At 37.6% G+C, this 17,954-nt stretch overlaps 1 protein-coding gene across 3 annotated transcripts in view; it reads left to right on the top strand.

The window, feature by feature from the left end:
* The first annotated feature begins 2,320 nt into the window (after window positions 1–2,320).
* KYNU (kynureninase) overlaps window positions 2,321–17,954 on the top strand; it is a 162,503-nt gene continuing 146,869 nt past the window's right edge. The window contains exons 1-3 of one of the 3 annotated variants that reach the window (XM_030916883.1): window positions 2,440–2,557; window positions 4,292–4,492; window positions 9,814–10,001. In XM_030916883.1, the coding sequence (XP_030772743.1) occupies window positions 9,833–10,001 (169 nt within the window). In that variant the 5' untranslated portion in view covers window positions 2,440–2,557; window positions 4,292–4,492; window positions 9,814–9,832. Of the gene's footprint in view, window positions 2,558–4,291; window positions 4,498–9,813; window positions 10,002–17,954 lie in introns of all 3 variants that reach the window. The other 2 variants (XM_030916882.1, XM_010353829.2) reach the window with 2 other exon arrangements.

Genomic DNA, 17,954 nt, shown 5'->3' with positions numbered 1-17,954 from the left:
AGCTCACACTGTTCTCTGTTTAACCTCCACTGCTGGCCCTGCAGTGGGTCTTGCTTTCACCCCCGACCCCGCATGACTTGTTCTCTCACAATTCCCTTCTGTGTTTAGGGGCCTATGTTATTATACAAGTTTTGCTCCCCATTACATTCCTGGCATTTCACTTTGTGCTTGGTATAAAGAATATGCTTAATACTTTTCTTGAATGAATGAAGGTGTCAACTGAAGAATGACAGGTTTGTACATTTGGAAAGGAGAGCTTCATTTCACATAAAGGGTTGCAGCCTCCAGGGTGGCCATTCTGACCTCTGAAAAGCATAGCCTCTGGTCAGAAGCTGGAAACAGACATTTTGAGGGAGGGGCAAAGGAAACAGAAATGTATGTTGAGCAGGGTAGCTGAATATACATATTCAATAAGCTATAGAGGGAGCCATGAATATTTATGAAAGGAGAAATGTGCGCATGCACAATGGAGTTTCATGCCTCTCCATGGTATCCGTGTTCAAAAAATGACAGCATTAATACAATCTGAGGTGGCAGTTTTCAGCCCAATATGAAGCAGAGGACATGAAAGCCTTTACTGCACATTCTCCATAGACTAGCCAGAAACGCTCCATCATCAGTATTCTTTTTTTGTTCCAAACCACAAAAGGGAGGGAAAACATCAGGTGATGGTTGATGTCATTGGTGGAGTCTTTTGAAATGACTGGTTTCTGTTCCGCCGTAGGGCAGAAAGTCCAATCGTAGTTAGTGATGGGGGAGGAATGTGTTCCACTTCCTATCCTGTCATGGCCAAAAACTTAGTTTTCAAGTTTACTCTGGGGTCCCCTTGGCCAAGAGCGTGTCCGTTCAGTTAGTCTAGGGGCTTAGGATTTTATTTTTATTCCTCAAATATAACAAATTTAAAGAAAGAAAGAAATTTGTAAAACATAACAAATAGAAGTATAGCTTAGACTTCCAAGCAAGTTCTTTAAAGGTGACAGAGTTAAACAGTAGTTTTAAGATAATATTTTGATGAAATTTTTAATCATATTATTATAAGATTTTAGAAGAAGCAAGATCTTGTGAAAACAAAATCTTGATGTCCATATCTGTCTCTCTAAATCTATAGTCAATCTTTTAAAAGAGTGACACAAAAATGACACAGATCCGCCCTCTGGTTCATTCCCCATACATTAGAGCCTGGTAATCTTCCAAAGTTTTTACAGCATAAGGCATACACCACAGAATAGATGCAAAAAAATTACACCTTCTGAAATTTCCTGAATGGATTCAAATTTTTACTCTTCTAAGTCAATCAATTGGTGGACTACTTACTTTATAGGATTATTGCAAGGATAGGATTGAGGAAGTGAAATATATTTTCTTTTCCCTGGTTAATTACTACTATTAAAGTAATTTTATGCACTTTATCTGCCTCTCTTGGAAACCAGAGAGTAGTACTTTCTGTCTGGTTTCTTAAGATTAAAAAAAAAGACAATATTTCACTTTTGACTTAAGTGTCATGGTACCTATGGCTTTCTACCTGCATGGTTTTATCATCTCAATAATCTTGGGAAGAAGGTATTTTTAAGTTCATTTGATAAGTAGGAGACTGAGCCTCCACAAGGGTTAAGTGAATTGCTCAGGGTTATACAATGAACACTTGATAGAAATGATTAAACGACACTTGATTTGTTGTGGGTTGCTAAACAAAGCATAGGTGTGCATAAGTCATTCAATTATTCAGGCACAGTCTTCATCCTTAGTCCAAATATCGAAAGTCTTTGCTCTTAGTTTTTATAACTACAAGGATATTCATCAAAAGACCCAAGCTCAGGAACAAGCCTAAAGAGGTAGTCAAAGTAGAACAAAAGACAGTTCACAGACTTAAATGAACAATTTGCATTAATGAAGTTTGCCAGGCTAGTTTCCACTTGAATCTTCAGATCTTCTTTCTTCCTTGATTGTCTTGTTAACTGTCCAGATTTATTACTGAGATTTTTTTGTTTGTTTGTTTTTGTTTTTTAAACTCACATGTTAGGCAATAGAATGTATTCTGGAATTGAGAGCCTATTTTAAATTTTTGACTAAAAAGTGTACCCATTAAATGTCATAGATTCGGCCATTAGGCTGAAAATTATCGGTGTATTTGACGGAGGGTACTGTCTCAAAATCCAGAGCTCAAACTGAAGAATTAAGGCAAAATTTGGAATTTAGCTCTAGGACAAACTCATCAATTCAGGGGTCAGAGATTTATATAGTTAAAGGACAAGTGTGTGTTTACCTGAGTTTGAAGAGCAAAGTTGCTTCTGGAAAGAAGCCCTCACTGGAGGCTCTGGCATTTGAAATGGGGGGCAGGAGCATATGTTGCTTAAATTTCTGAGAGTGGCTGGAGATTACAGATTGGTTAGGGGAGAGGAAGTAAAGTACAAGTATGTTTATAAATTCTCCACTGGGTGGAGTCTGAGCAGTTCTTTGAATTTCTTACTCTAAGATCTGGCCTGTACATTTGCAAGGAATTCTTGAGAGCTTCCTGGACAGATTCTGGGAGCCAAGCACCCCATTGGAATCCTAGCTGGTAAGCCTGAGGCACTGATAAAAACTCTCTACCCTAATGTTTACTCCATGTTTTTTCCAAATGAAACTTCTGTCAGCTAGAATCCTTGTCATAGTGTTTTAGAGGTTTTTTTTTTTTTTTTTTCTGCTGCTGTCTTCTTTTTTTTCATATTATTTTTGTAAATAAAAATGGTATGAACTTCCTAAAGGCCCCGCCTTTAGAAATGGGTTAAATGAAGAGATCTTTACTAATGTAATGGAAAATAACTGATGTCCATAGTGCACTGAATGTGGTTACATTTGACAAACCAAAGTTAGTCCTGTTCTTATCTGAGTTTAAACGGCAAGATTAGGTCAAACTCCAGATGAGGGAAAGATATTCTTAAACAGATTTTAAGTCTATTGTTTTCTGGTAACTTTAATTGTCTTATGCTGCTAGTTAGTCATACTAAATATTTAGAGAAGTGAAAATGCCTATTCTTGAACAGAGTTTCTTCCCCTTTCATTTTATGAAACCTAAGAAGAGAAAGTTGATACAGTGTTTAAAAATATACTAGATTTTCTTTTTTCCTTTCTGCTTTTATTTTGAGGCCAATGGGGTGTTATTTAATAGTAACACTGAAGCAAATGTATTGATTTTATTAATGTGTTCAGCAAGTAATTCGTATCCTAGATATGAAATATACACTTGTAACACAGTAATGTTACCCATTTCTCAATGATATGCCTAAAGAATCTTGCTGAATTATGCATATTGTTTTTCCTTTTTTCTTTATTAATGAAAACTACACACTTTCTCGACATATTTTTAAGTGAGGTTCTAAACTTTGAACTCTTTTGTACAATTTGCTTATTTCAGGCGTGAATGTGAAGCTGTGTAAAGATTAACTATTGGACACTCACGGTCATTCATTTAACTATTTAGCCCTAAATCATGGGTGACTAGGAGATTCTAAATTCTGTTATTTTCTTAAAATCAATCAGTTTTTAATTATTATACTAGCTTTTTACTTTAAAGTTGTAACTGTCTAAATAAAACTGTAAAAGCACAATTTCCAAACCTAAATTGAAGGCACATTGGTGCTGTCCATCAGAAGGTATTGATAATTTTTAAAAAATTACGAACTATCTTTTATCTTTTTATAAAGGACCTAATGTCACTTGAGTTTAACCATAATCCTTTGAAGAAAGTAAAATTTAACTTTAAATAACATTGACATACAGAGCAGTTAGGTGACTTGCCTGAGACCATATGGTATGCATGTCACCCCTCTTGATAAAATTAACATTAAATATGTAAAATTTGAAAATTTGTAAAATATGTAAAAGTTGAAGTTTTTAAGAGTTTGGATTTAATTTCTTCATTTCAAAATATGAGTATGTCACTTTATTTGCAAACTAAACGTGGCATAACATTATGGCTTGTGAACACTAATTGTCTTAGCCGCTGGGGTGAGTGCAGAATTAAGCAGCAATTAGTATGAGTGAATAAATTGCATCCTTAGAGTGAGTGCACTGTGCTATCCTGGGAACTAAAGACTGTATTTGAGTCTATGTGAAGTTATGCACAGTGGTGGAGTAGGGCAGGGTGCAGTCATTTGGAAGACTACGCCCATGAAGTACCTCAAGGTACCCCAGACGTGACAGGCCCAGGAGCGGAACCAGACACTTTAACTTTTGCCTGGCTGAAACTGGACTGGGAAGGCTGGATTAAAAAGGGTAAATCAATTCATACATAACTTGTGGTCCTTTGCAGCTTGAGTGTAGGACTGAAAAAAGAAGCCAAAGAAAAAGGGAATGAGCTGAAGAAATACACACACATATACACACACACATCAGGAAGCAACATGCAAGGAAAAATCAAGTGAGAGGTTCAAGGCTCCGATGAGGAATTGTGCTCTGTGCGTTCCATTCATGGGCTTTACCGAAGGCCAGCACAATGGACTCAGCATCTCAGGCATGGTTAAGTACCCTACTGTGCACTCTGCTATCCTTTTAGTCCATTGTTGTTTCTACTCTGTCTGTGCCAGGGTTTCGTCTTGATATGGAGGAAAAGGATTCTGATGCCTCAGGATTATTACAAGGATTAAATAAGATACAGATGGAATGACGCTAATGAGTATCATTTTTAAAATAAGGAAAGTTGAAATTTACTCAGAATCTGTTGGTAACAAACTAATCTCTTTAAGTAACCCCACTTAGAGTTTAAAGTCACCTCCAAGGAACTCAAAGGGCTGACCTCCCAAAGAAAGTCTCAAATATAAGGCAAACTCTCTCGATTCTGAATTTCATTGGAAATATTTGTCTAAGTCTTTCTCATATGGTCAGAATGAGAGAGGGTGTCCTCCTAGTAATATGTCATTATGTCAAATAATTCATCAACCAATTTTGTTTACTCTCTCGAACTGCCACTTTGGCAGCAGGGGTACTCTGTCTAAACGAGGTGTCTATAAAGATGAATTAAACATGATTCAGGCCCCCAGGTGGAGTTCAGTTCAATAGGGTAGAACAGCAACTCAGTCCAGCTACCATAAGTAACATGTTTGTAGTAAGACTAATTTGATAGTAAGGCAGAAAAACATCTCATGGAATTTTAGGAATAGCCAAGAAGATGGATCCCCTAGAGCCTTGCACATAGCATATTGCATGAAGGATTCAGTGATTCTCAAGATGGGCTTGTCCTGTCACCTTTTCAGGAGACATAGCTGCTCAATCCCTGGCCATTGTGTAACTAAGTGACTCTTACTTGCTGCTCGAATCACTTCATGCTTTTCATGCTTTAACAATCAGTGGTTCTGTTTTACTTTGAAAAATGAGTCATTCCATGACAGTATTCCTCCTAGACCCTAGCATTTCATAGCTTCTATCTATGATTATTTTAAATTCCAGCTCCTGTACCTAACTGAATGAATAAGCACATCCCGCAGCTCAGATTCCTGAAAGAATTTGATTATATGCTCAGCTAAACATCATCACTGTTTGGTTCGATCTTTTACAGCAAATAATTCACAGATTTTTGGTGAAACTATATTCTCTTTAGTGGGTAAGTGTCCAACAGAGGTCTAATAAAGTATGACCAGGCAATTGATAATGCCAAGTGGTAGAGACACAGTGATGTCTCTTCAAAATGCAGGTTCCTTCATCAGAAATCTATAGGTGGGGAGCCATTTAGAATCAAGTTTAGGCATAGTAAATGTTTTTTATCTTTCCTAACCATACATATGTCCAAATAAATATAGTACCTGGTAGAATGTATTATTGTCTTTTTTTTTTTTCGGGGGGGGGGGGTTTGCAGTATTTCATACTAGTTTATTTAGGGGTTCCATTTTCACTCCTCAATAGATTTGATGTATTTCTCATATGCTTCGAATGTATTATTCTCATAAGTAAAGTACATAAGTGTGCTCTTAATTGTTATTGGTGTTCAGAGGAAGACAGGCTACTTTTGCCTGAGACATCGTAAGAGGCCTCTTGAAAAAAGCATTAGAGCTAGGTCTTTGAAGGTTGGCTAGAATCCAAACAAGTTGAAGGGGAGCAAAACGTTTTAGGCAAAGGAAATGGCATGAGAAAAATCACAGAAATAGAAAATTTCATGTGGAGGACAAATAATACTTATGGTCAGATATTGAAAGCACCATCTATCGATGCTGAAATCCTACACTTTTGTACAGAACCATGGATTGAAGCAGTTAGGAGTCACGACTGATATCAAAGTAAAAAGCATGCAATGGTGAAGCTTGGTATCTTTGTCTAGGAATATAAAGAATGGCTTATCAGTGGAGACCATGACAATTGAGAAAAGAAGAAGCCCAAAAAGTATAAGAATGAAAATAGAGAGTGCAAGAATAATGTCTGTTTTACTGGCATTATGTAACACTCAGTTACGCACCTCTTTATTACCAAACACTGTGTATGTTAGTTAAGGTAAAAGAGGAAGGGAGGCAGAAGAATGGAGATTGAATTGAATTCTAGAGCTTCAGTTCTGTGTTAGTTTTGGCCCCCAGGATTCTAGGCATTAAGTACAGTCTGAATTGAAAAATATTAAACATATCTTGTGATCCAATATTCTCCTAAGTTATAGACTCAAATATCCAATGACCAGCTTGACATTTCTACCTGCATGTTCAATACTTATTTGAAACTTAATATATCCTAAATAGAATTTTTTTAAAAAAACAGCCATGATCTATTGCCCAGGATGGAGTGCAGTGGTGCAATTAGCTCACTGCAACCTCAAACTCCTTGTCTCCTACCTCATCCTCCTCAGTAGCTAGGACCACAGGTGCGTGCCAGTGCCAGCACATCTGGCTTTGTGTGTGTGTATGTGCGTGTAGCAATGAGGTCTTGCTACATTTCCCAGGCTGGTCTCACTCTCATGGCTTCAAGCAATCTCCTGCCTTGGCCTCCCAGTGCTGGTGTAACAGGCATGAACCACCAAAACCAGTCCACTAAACTGAATTCCAATTTCCCTCCTCAAAATGTTTCTCCCTCAGGTATTTTTATTTCATCATATTTCACATATTTACCCATACCCCAAAGCTAAAAGAAAGTTTCTTTCCTGTCCTCACTAGAAATCATCTATCCGCCAGTCCTATCTACTTTTTCTCCAAAATATATCATAAATCCACACTCTTCCCTCTACCTTTGCCCTCATCACCAAATTTAATTCACCACCGTTTATCTCCTGAACTACTGTGTTAGCCTTAATTGGTCTACCTTTTCAACTCTTTTTTAAATTTTTTTTTAAAATTATACTTTAAGTTCTAGGGTACATGTGCACAACGTGCAGGTTTGTTACATATGTATACATGTGCCGTGTTGGTTTGCTGCACCCATTAACTCGTCATTACATTAGGTATATCTCCTAATGCTCTCCCTCCCCCATCCCCTCACCCCACGACAGGCCCCGGCGTGTGATGTTCTCCACCCTGTGTCCAAGTGTTCTCATTGTTCAATTCCCACCTATGAATAAGAACACGCAGTGTTTGGTTTTCTGTCCTTGCAATAGTTTTCTCAGAATGATGGTTTCCAGCTTCATCCATGTCACTACAAAGGGCATGAACTCATCCTTTTTTATGGTTGCATAGTATTCCATGGTGTATATGTGCCACATTTTCTTAATCCAGTCTATCATTGATGGACATTTGGGTTGGTTCCAAGTCTTTGCTATTGTGAATAGTGCTGCAATAAACATACATGTGCATGTGTCTTTATAGTAGAATGATTTATAATCCTTTGGGTATATACCCAGTAATGGGATGGCTGGGTCAAATGGTATTTCTGGTTCTAGATCCTTGAAGAATCACCACACTGTCTTCCACAATGGTTGAATGAGTTTACACTCCCACCAACAGTGTAAAAGCATTCCTGTTTCTCCACATCCTCTCCAGCACCTGTTGTTTCCTGACTTTTTAATGATTGTGATTCCAACTGGTGTGAGATGGTATCTCATTGTTTTAATAACTCATTATGGAGCAAAGTGATTATTATTTAATGTAAAATTATATCGTATTACTTTTCTACTCAAAACTCCCCAATGGTTTCCCATTAAACTTATAAAATTTCAAATTTCTTTCTGGCTCCCAAATTTCTTTGTGACTACCTTCTGCCTTTGCTTTTCGCATATCACAGTTTGTCATTCCTCCTTCCCTCTTTTTCCCTCCCTAATGCATTTAGTTGAACAAGCTGAGCCCATTTCCACCCCAGGACCTTTGCACTTGTTGCCAGCTTCCTCCAGGTCCAGGTCTTCACATGATGTAGAAATGCTCATCTATCACTTTCTCAGAAAGATAAACAAGACCCTTTAAGGTAGCTCTTCCACACTCCAGTGACTCTGTCCCATTACTCTGCTGTTTCCTCATAGCTCTTAAATCTGAAACTACATTGTTTTTCTATTCTTCTGCTAAAATTAAACTGTATAAGGGTTGGCACTTATGCACTCTCTCATACAATGCTGTCCTGCCAGTGCTGGGAGCCACATAATAGGTACCAAATAAATATTGGTTGAAAGAGTAAATAAATGCATAAATTAAATGAAATCAGCAAAACTATATGTAAATCTAGCCCAAAGAAACTTTATGTCCTGCAATATCATTTTGTTCAATTTCAAAAAACCAAACTTAGGAGAAATATAAACAAACAAACAAGTTTGGGTGAAGTTTAAAACATATGTGATTAAATCTCCATTGTCATTTATCCTTTTCCAGAAAGTGAGAAATGTCACATGATGATTAAACAGAATACAATGTGGTTTCAAGAAACATCAAACAGTCCTGTTTGTTCTAAGATAATACATATGGTGTTGAAAAAGAAAAAAATTATAATTATTAACAGCAACAGGTGGATGAATCTCCTTGGTATTCATATGAACAAAATACTAACATTTTAAGTAAAGTTACATTTTCTATGAATATGATTTTCACTCACAAAACAGGATTTTGTTCAGGTTCAATATGTCCATAGTTTTAAAACCACAATCCAAGAACAACTGGGGGTGGAACAGTGGAACTGGGATCTGGAGAAGGACAAGCTAAGTGGGATGCTGCTTTTCTACACTTTGACAAAGATCATCCTTACCATTATCTCCTCATAAGATACCTAGAGGAAAAGGTGATGACGTTATATATATTTGGAAGCCACAAGTGTGGTACATGTTTCTAGATAAGAAGAATGGAATGAGCTAACATTTACTGGGAACTTACTCTGTCCTGAGCACTATTATCTAATTTAGTCGTTTCATTATCTCCAAGTTACTATTATTTTGTTTCTCTTTTCTTTTCTTTTTTTTTTTGGTTTTTGGTTTGTTTTTTGAGATAGAGTCTTGCTCTGTTACCCAGGCTGGCGTGCGGTAGTACAATCCCAGTTCACTGCAACCTCTGCCTCCTGGGTTCAATCGATTCTCCCGCCTCAGCCTCCCAAGTAGCTGGGATTACAGGTGCCTGCCACCAAGCCCAGCTAATTTTTGTATTTTTTTAGTAGAGACCAGGTTTCACCATGTTGACCAGACTGGTCTCAAACTCCTGACCTCAAGTGATCCGCCCACCTCGGCCTCCCAAAGTGCTGGGATTACAGGCGTGAGCCACCACACCAGACCTATTTCCTTCTTTTTATATATGAGAAAAACTCATTCATGGGGTTTAACGCTGGTTGGTTAAGTATATTATTCCTGAGGTTGGGAAAAGGGGAGTCTTAGTGAAAACAAAAGGTGTATTACCTAAAGGGCTCATTTTCCGCAGGAAAATTATGGTGGTTAGATTATGTTTTATTATTCTCTTTCAGTTTTAGAGAACAACTTGTAATGGAGCCTTCACCTCTTGAGCTGCCAGCTGACACAGTGCAGCGCATTGCGACTGAACTCAAATGCCACCCAACGGATGAGAGGGTCGCTCTCCACCTAGATGAGGTAGATAAACTGCGGCACTTCAGGGAGTGCTTTTATATTCCCAAAATACAGGATCTGCCTCCAGGTAAGAATGCTGGGAAGGTTTTTAAATTTTATTTATTTATTTATTTATTTTTGCTACTGCGTGTGTTTATTATAATCTTTGAAAATCATTGTGCTATTACATAATAGAGCCGTCGCAATTATGTTTGAAAAGCAGAAGGTCCCTGGTGCTCTCAATCAACCTGTCAGCCTACCTTAGCCTCAGATTATCTGTTTTCTCCCCTCCTCTGAATAAAATACATACAGGGTACTTACACTGTCAACTACTTCTCTGAACAATCGAGTGACTGATTGAAAATTATAGGCAGATACATTTACTTGTTCTCTAAGCACTTGGGATTCAAAGCAATTATTTTAGAATGCAATGTTAGAATAGCTCTTATATTCTGGCACTTAGTTTATAATAATGTGATGTTTGTCTTAGAGAAAATATTATTTTGTGACCTGGATATATCAGGAGGGATGTTATTTGAATAGCCGTCTTTGCCTGTTCTAAAGATGGTGAGTGTTAGAGTTACCAAGAAAAGAAACAATGAATGCCCAACAAATGCATACTGCATTTTAAAATAATGTAGTAATCTGACTCCGCTCTGGGTTTGAGGAAGTCGTTTACAAAAATAAAACAGCAAAGGTATAACAATAAAAAATGATTCATCATATTTAACTTTACTCCATTTTACATTAATAATAAAGGTTCCCAGGTTGAATGGAATTAGTCTACCAAACTGGGTTTCACATCCTTTATAATAGTCTGATTCCATTTTTATTCAGATTAAATAAGGTACAATTTTGGATACAGTACTCAGGATCCATGAAGGTCAGCTAATAAAATTTTAGGATGTCTGGTTTGTATAACACTAATATATACCATGTAACAAATGTTAAAACACCTATTTGTCTTCAACTATGTACCCAGCAACCTATAGAACTCTGGAAGAATGAAAGAAGAGAAATACCTGTATCCTACTTAAAATTGTGTAGCATCAACTGAGGGAGACATGGATGGAAATGACAGCTAGAAGAGACCAAATAAAATGAGGCTGTAAGTGAAGTGACCTGAGACCACAGAAGAAAAATCTTCTAGGTCATTCTAGAATCTAAAATTAAAAGGACATTTTGATTTGAATCATAAGGGATAAAATACTGCTAATGAGTGAATTGTGAGGAAATAAAACTTAGGAAAGGAATCCTCAGGGAAATGGGAGATAGAGGGCTTGGTATCATGTGCATCACACAATGTGGAAACCTTTAGAAATAGCGAGGACCCACGTGAGACAGGTCAGGTCTGGTTGATGATGGCCCTGCCCTGATGTGCTCTCTGGCCTACAGGACTCCCGTACTGAGTCAGAACCCAGTTTAAAAATAGCATTGTACAGTGTGGCGCGGCGGCTCACGCCTGTAATCCTAGCACTTTGGGAGGCCGAGGCGGGCGGATCACGAGGTCAGGAAATCAAGATCATCTTGGCTAACATAATGAAACCCCGTCTCTACTAAAAATGCAAAAAATTAGCCGGACGAGGTGGCGGGCGTCTGCAGTCCCAGCTACTCAGGAGGCTGAGGCGGGAGAATGGCGTGAATCCGCGAGGCGGAGCTTGCAGTGAGCCGAGATCGCGACACTGCACTCCAGCCTGGGCGACAGAGGGAGACTCCGTCTCAACGACAACAACAAAATAGCATTGTACCTCACTAATCACCGGGAAAATGCACATCAAAACCACAGTGAGAGATCACCTCACACCCTTTTCTATGACTACTATTAAAAAGTGCAGGGTATAAATATTGGCTAGGATATAGAGTGATTAGAGCCCTTGTGCACTGTTAGTGGGAAGGTAAAATGGTGCAGCCCCTGTAGGAAAGAGTATGGCAGTTTCCTCAAAAACCGAAGAATAGAATTACCATATGATCCAGCGATCTCACTTCAGGATATATTGCCAAAAGAATTAAAAGCAAGATCCCCAAAAGACATTAGTACACTCGTGTTCATAATAGCATTATTCGTAATAGCCAAAAGGTGGAATTAACCCATATGTCCATCAGTGCATGAAAAGACAAGCAAAATGTATATACATATGATGGAACCTTATTAAGTTTTAAAAAGAACCGTGCTACGTGATTCACATGAATGAACTAGGAGAACATCATGCCAAGTGAAACAATCCAGATGCAAAAAGAAAAATACTGTATAATTCCAATTTTACCAAGTATCTAGATTGGTCAAATTCATAAAAACCGAAAGTAGAATGGTAGCTGTCAGGAGCTTGGAGAGGGAGAAATGGTGAATTACTGTTTAATGGGTATAAAATTTCAATTTTGCAAGGTAGAAAAATTCTGGAGATTGGTTGCACAACAATGTGAATGTACTTAACTGAATTGTACACTTAAAATTGTTAAGAGAATAAATTGTAGGTGCATTTTAGCACAGCATTTTAAATATTTATCAAAATAAAAATGTTTCCCCTTAGAAAAAAGCAGCGTTCTACATATAATCACTTCTAGTATACTTAAAAGTTGACTTAGTATCCTAATTATAGGTATAATATTGATTTTGACTAGTTATCCAATAGAAAGTATCTCTGAAGAATTACAACCTTGGATAAGTCATTGCTGATTCTTAAAGAGAAGATATAGAAATTGGTTTAATAAAGAATTTAAATAATTTGCTTATTTAAAAAATATAGTTTTGCTGGACACAGTGGCTCACATCTGTAATCCCAGCACTCAGGGAGGCTAAGGCTGGAGGATCACTTGTGTCTAGAAGTTTGATACCAGCCTGGGCAACATGACAAAACCCCATCTCTACAAATACTACAAAAATTAATTAGGCATGATGCCCTATGTGCCTTTACTGCCAGTTACTCTGGAGGCTGAACACCTGAGCCCAGTAGTTCAAGGCTGCAGTGAGCCGTGATCACACCATTGAACTCCAGTCTGGGTGACAGAGCAAGACTCTGTCTCTAAATAACAATAATTATTCTAATAATTTTGAATGGTGTAAAATGTTATTAACCTCAAGTGTTCTTCTACATCAGTGATTGTCAAAATGTGGTCCCTTGACCAAAAGCATGATGTTCACTAGAGATCTTCTTAAAAATACAAGTTCTCGGGTCCTAACTCAGAATTACTAAATCAGAGATTGTGAAGGTGAGGCCCAGCCTTCTATTCTAGATCAGCTAGGATGAGATGTTATCCTAGAGTTGGGTCAGTTAATTCTTCTTCTTGCTATTCTCACTCCAGTCGCACCTTAATATCTAAGGATTCATGTATTCAGCAAATATTTATTGGTCATCTACCCTACTCAAGACACTTCTCTCAGAATGGTTCAGAGAACCAAAGAGCAAAACTGTCACATACATACTTGAATGTGTATCTAGTATGACAATAGATAATAAACAAAGAAACAACTTAATTATGCTCTACCATCAGGTAGCACTCCAAATGATAATGAGGACTGTGAAGATGAGGGTGTGATCTTACCCAAGGAAGTGCTGGTGAGGTGCCATCTGAACAAAGATGACAGTGCAGTGAGGAAGTGAGCCTCATGGAGCACAGGTGAAGCTGAGCCTGGTCGTGGTCCAAGTTTATGCTGGACAGAGGTACCAACTCAGGAGCACATGATGTAGGGGCAAAAAGATAATCCATTTTTCATAACCATCACAAGGGGCATGGCTGATGTTTCTACAGCAAAGACAGCTTAGCAAAAGAAAAACCCAGGGAAAACTTATGATTTTATGCTAAGTCGAATGAAAGAAATGAATACATGTGACTAAATAGAATTGGAATAAAATATAATCTAACCGTAATCAACGGAAGGTGGTGGGGGTCCTCAACAAGGCCTGTATTTTTGGATTCTTCTTGCTCCCTGTATGTAGCATTTCTTCCCTCCACATATAGGGCAGGGCACCTGTCATATGAAAGTCTATCAGGGAGAAAGGAAAAGGTCAGTGAGTGAGCATTCTAGGTTTCAAGGTTTGATGTAGGAGAGGATTTCAGTTTCTTTGACTCACCTGGCTGCAGGTCACAGGGCAGGGGATTAGAGAAGATCAGAAGGACCTTGTTTCTGAGGCCCTCTCAATCTCCTTCAGTTCAAAGTACTCAGCATTCCAAGGCGCCATATTTTAGAATATTATGTTCTGACCCCCAATGGTGTTGAAATTTCCTTCTTTTTTGTTTTGACAAGATGTGAATTCATAAGGAAACCAGTGTTTCCTATCTTATTAAAACCTTCCAAGAGCATCTAAAAATGATAAAGCATGTCGGATTGTTTTTGGAGACTAGCATAACACCAATAAAAAAATCTTTCTTTAGCAGTTCTGAACAATGAAAAACAAAGAACAGAAATACACAAGTTTTGAGCAAATGAAAGGATCACAACTCCCAATATGAGATTTTTTTTTTTTATCTTGAAGAAAGGCTACAGGCATAGCCTGTACTTTTTTGATATTTTTCTATTATATATTATGTTTTCTCTGGGTTTCTAATATAAATTTTATTAAAATAAGTATTTTCTTTTTCTATTCTTAGACGATGCCTGAGATGTTATCAGAGAAAGGGGTCAAAAATATTTTTAACCAGCTTTTGTACTTCTGTTCAACATTGTCCTAAAGAGCACAGCTGAAAAATAAACAAGCAAAAGAAAGGAGGAAGAGAGAGAGAAGGAAAAAGAAAGAAGGAAAGAAAGAAAGGAAGAGATAAGAAATCAATAAAAAGAAAAGGAAGAGAAATGCAAGGCATACATGTGGAAAGATATCTTTCTAAAATTTTTTAAACCATAAATATTTCTGTTTGAAACATCCTTATACCTAAATTTCTGAAAGCATACTGGATAGCCCCATAAGATATATGGCTTTTGCACAGACACAAGACAAAAACAGTCTTTTTCAGAATGTCAAACTGCCATCCCAGAAACAAGTTGTGTAAATTTACATTTCCTCCAACGGTAAAGACAATTGCCTCACTGACTTTGGGGATTAGTAGGATTGTTTTTATTTCTGTTTTTTGGGGACAGGGTCTGGCTCTGTCACCCAGGCCGGAGTGCAGGGGCGTGATCTCAGCTCACCGCAGCCTTGACCTCCCAAGCTGAAGTAATCCTCCCACCTTAGCCCCTGGAGTAGCTGGGACTACAGGTGCGTGCCACCATGCCCAGCTAAATTTTGTATTTTTTGTCAAGGTGGGGTTTTGCCATGTTGGCCAGGCTGGTCTCAAACTCCTGGACTGAAGTAGTCCTCCTGCCTCAGCCTCCCAATGTGCTGGGATTACAGATATAAGCCACCATGCCAGGCAGGATTAGCAGTTTTAAGAATCTTTGCTTATTAGATAATAAAAAAAAATTATTCCATTCTTCTTTGAATTTGTAGTTCTTAGACAACCATTGGAGACTGTTTTCATAAACTCTTTGGCCATTGCTTTCCTTTTGTCTTAAGTTGTTCTTAATGTATAAATTTAATTTTAAACTAAATAAATATAAGTGGTAACTTTTTATTCTTTTTTATCTTAAGGATATAAACTCCTTCTTTCATGTATCTTAGGGATTTTAAGTGAAAATGTCCAGTCAATACAGTTGGCTAAAAGCAGAACTAGAAATGGGTTCCAAATATTGTGACTGCTAGCCCATGTATCTTGACTCAGTCCTGCTTTTGCTTTTTTAAAATTACTCAATTGAAGTGTAATTTATGGACCATAAAATTCACCCATTTTAAGTATACAATTTAATAGTTTTTAGTAATTGCCTATGATTACACTACCATTATAATCCAATTTTAGAACATTTCTTCATTCCACTTTTTTATCTCTAGCCTAGGCAAACAGTAATCTACTGAACTTGCCATTATTTTGATCTATATAGAAGATTAGTAATTCAAACTTTTTTTTTTTCTATTAAACTATATTTGGAGAAAAAAAAAATGGTGTTCCTTTCACTATTCTTTTCATAGTCAAATAATCCTCTCCTTCAATCTTACCACACATCCAGGAGAGAGATCAGTAAATTGACACCCAACTTTAGTAGACTTTAGTAAGTAGTTATAAAATTTAAAGTTATCCAAACAAGATCTTCTATTAGTTTGCCCATGTAATTATTTGGACTCGGATAAAATTGGCATGGCAAAATAGTCATGCTTATGTTTGTCTCCAGGGCTTCCATATAACATAATAGACAGCCTCTTAAACTCAACTGCTTTTAGGCTTAGAAGGCTGTGACAGATATGAGGTATCAGTGCATGAAATATAGGAAAGCATACTTTTCTCTATAAACTAGAATCCTTTATTCAACAACAGATAAAGATATGTTAAATAAAAGATTTTATTCAGCTATAAAAGGACATGTATTTATAACTGTAATTTTGATAATCTGATAAGTCTCTAACTTTCATAAAAAGAAATTAAGAATATTCCTTAGTTAAATTTTGTAGACATTGCAACTTTTTGTTTGTTTGTTTTTTTAGTTCGGGTCTCACTCTGTCACCCGGGCTGGAGTATAGTGGTGCAGTTTTGACTCAGAGCAACGTCCACCCCTCTGAACTCAAAGAATCCTCCCTCCTCAGCCCCCCAATTAGGTGGGACTACAGATTCACGCCACTACATCCGGCTAAGTTTTTGTATTTTTTGGTAGAGACAGGGTTTCACCATGTTGCCCAGGCTGGTCTCAGACTCCTGAACTCAAGTGATCTGCCCATCTCAGACTCCAAAGTGTTGGGATTACAGGCGTCAGCCATCACGCCTGGCCAATATTGGGAGCTTTTCATGTTACTTAAATTCTGCATTTAGTGTACATATTTGTAATCTTGTCATTTCATTTGCATTGGACTGCCTGCTCCCCGAGGGCAGGAACTGTCTTCTTTCTCTGTGAATGTGTGGGAGTCACTTAGGCAGAACTTAGAGTGGAGTGAGGTCCAATCATAAAGAGGGAACAGCATTTTGCAAACACACAAGAGAAAGCATAGTTGCTTTGATCCCTAAGAATAGTTTTACATGATCAAAGAATGTCATGTAAAAATCTGGGTATTGGTAAACAGTAAATAATAAGGTTTGGAATAGGGAATATAGGGCACTAGGATGATTGGCGTCATAGGGTGAATAGTAAATGAGTGTGTGTGGGTACCTAACAGTAAGTCTGAATAAGTAAATGTAATAGAAGTGGAGGTAAAGGAAAATAGTCAATAAATACATGAAATACTCATTAAATAAACCTGATTTAGTAGTAGGAGAGGGATAGCATGGGCCATACTTTCTGTTTTAGGTGAATAGTGGTGATATTCACTGATACAATTAAGTTGTTTTGGAAACTATTCATTTAAAGAGAAACTAGTCTTTTATTTGTTTGTTTATCTCTTATTGCCCTGTCACCCGTGGCCTTGACCTCTGAGTCCAAGAAGGTGGCAGCTGTTACAAGCAGTGAGAAGCAGGCAGGGACAAAGAAGAAAAGACAAATAATGTGTGTGAACTCTCCCTTGAGAAAGATTTCAGAGGTTGCCTCATGACTTGTTCACCTAAGCCCCCTGGGCCAGTGTTTGGTCATGGCCCTGCCTATCTACAAAGAAGACTGAGTCTAAAACACAATTTTTGTTCTTGGTGGCCACATGCAAAGCTAGCAATTCTATTTCTGTAAAGGAAAAATGAAATGCATTTAGGATACAACTAGCAGTTGAGTTTAGTTAGAAGGTAGAAATTTGACAGTTGTCAGCATTTAGGTAATAGTTGAAACTGTGGATATTGATGATGTTATCTGGGCATCATATCTAAGTGAGAAGAAGGTAGTAGAAACAAAATTCTAAGCATTGACAAAGAGAACTCTAGAAAGAGCCAGAGACACAGAAGAACAAGGAAAGTGTTGTGTTCTAAAACCAAGGGAAGAGACATATTCAAAGAAATCAGAGGGCTTGCCATCATCAGCTGTCACAGAGACTGTATAAGCCTTTCATTTTAGCAGTCAGGAGAGCTTTATTAAATTGTCTTAACTTTAACAGCTACACACAAAAAG

The sequence above is a fragment of the Rhinopithecus roxellana genome, chromosome 14 (genome assembly GCF_007565055.1).
Source record: "Rhinopithecus roxellana isolate Shanxi Qingling chromosome 14, ASM756505v1, whole genome shotgun sequence".
NCBI classification, from domain to species: domain Eukaryota; kingdom Metazoa; phylum Chordata; class Mammalia; order Primates; family Cercopithecidae; genus Rhinopithecus; species Rhinopithecus roxellana.
This window is presented reverse-complemented; position numbering and strand designations above follow the sequence as displayed.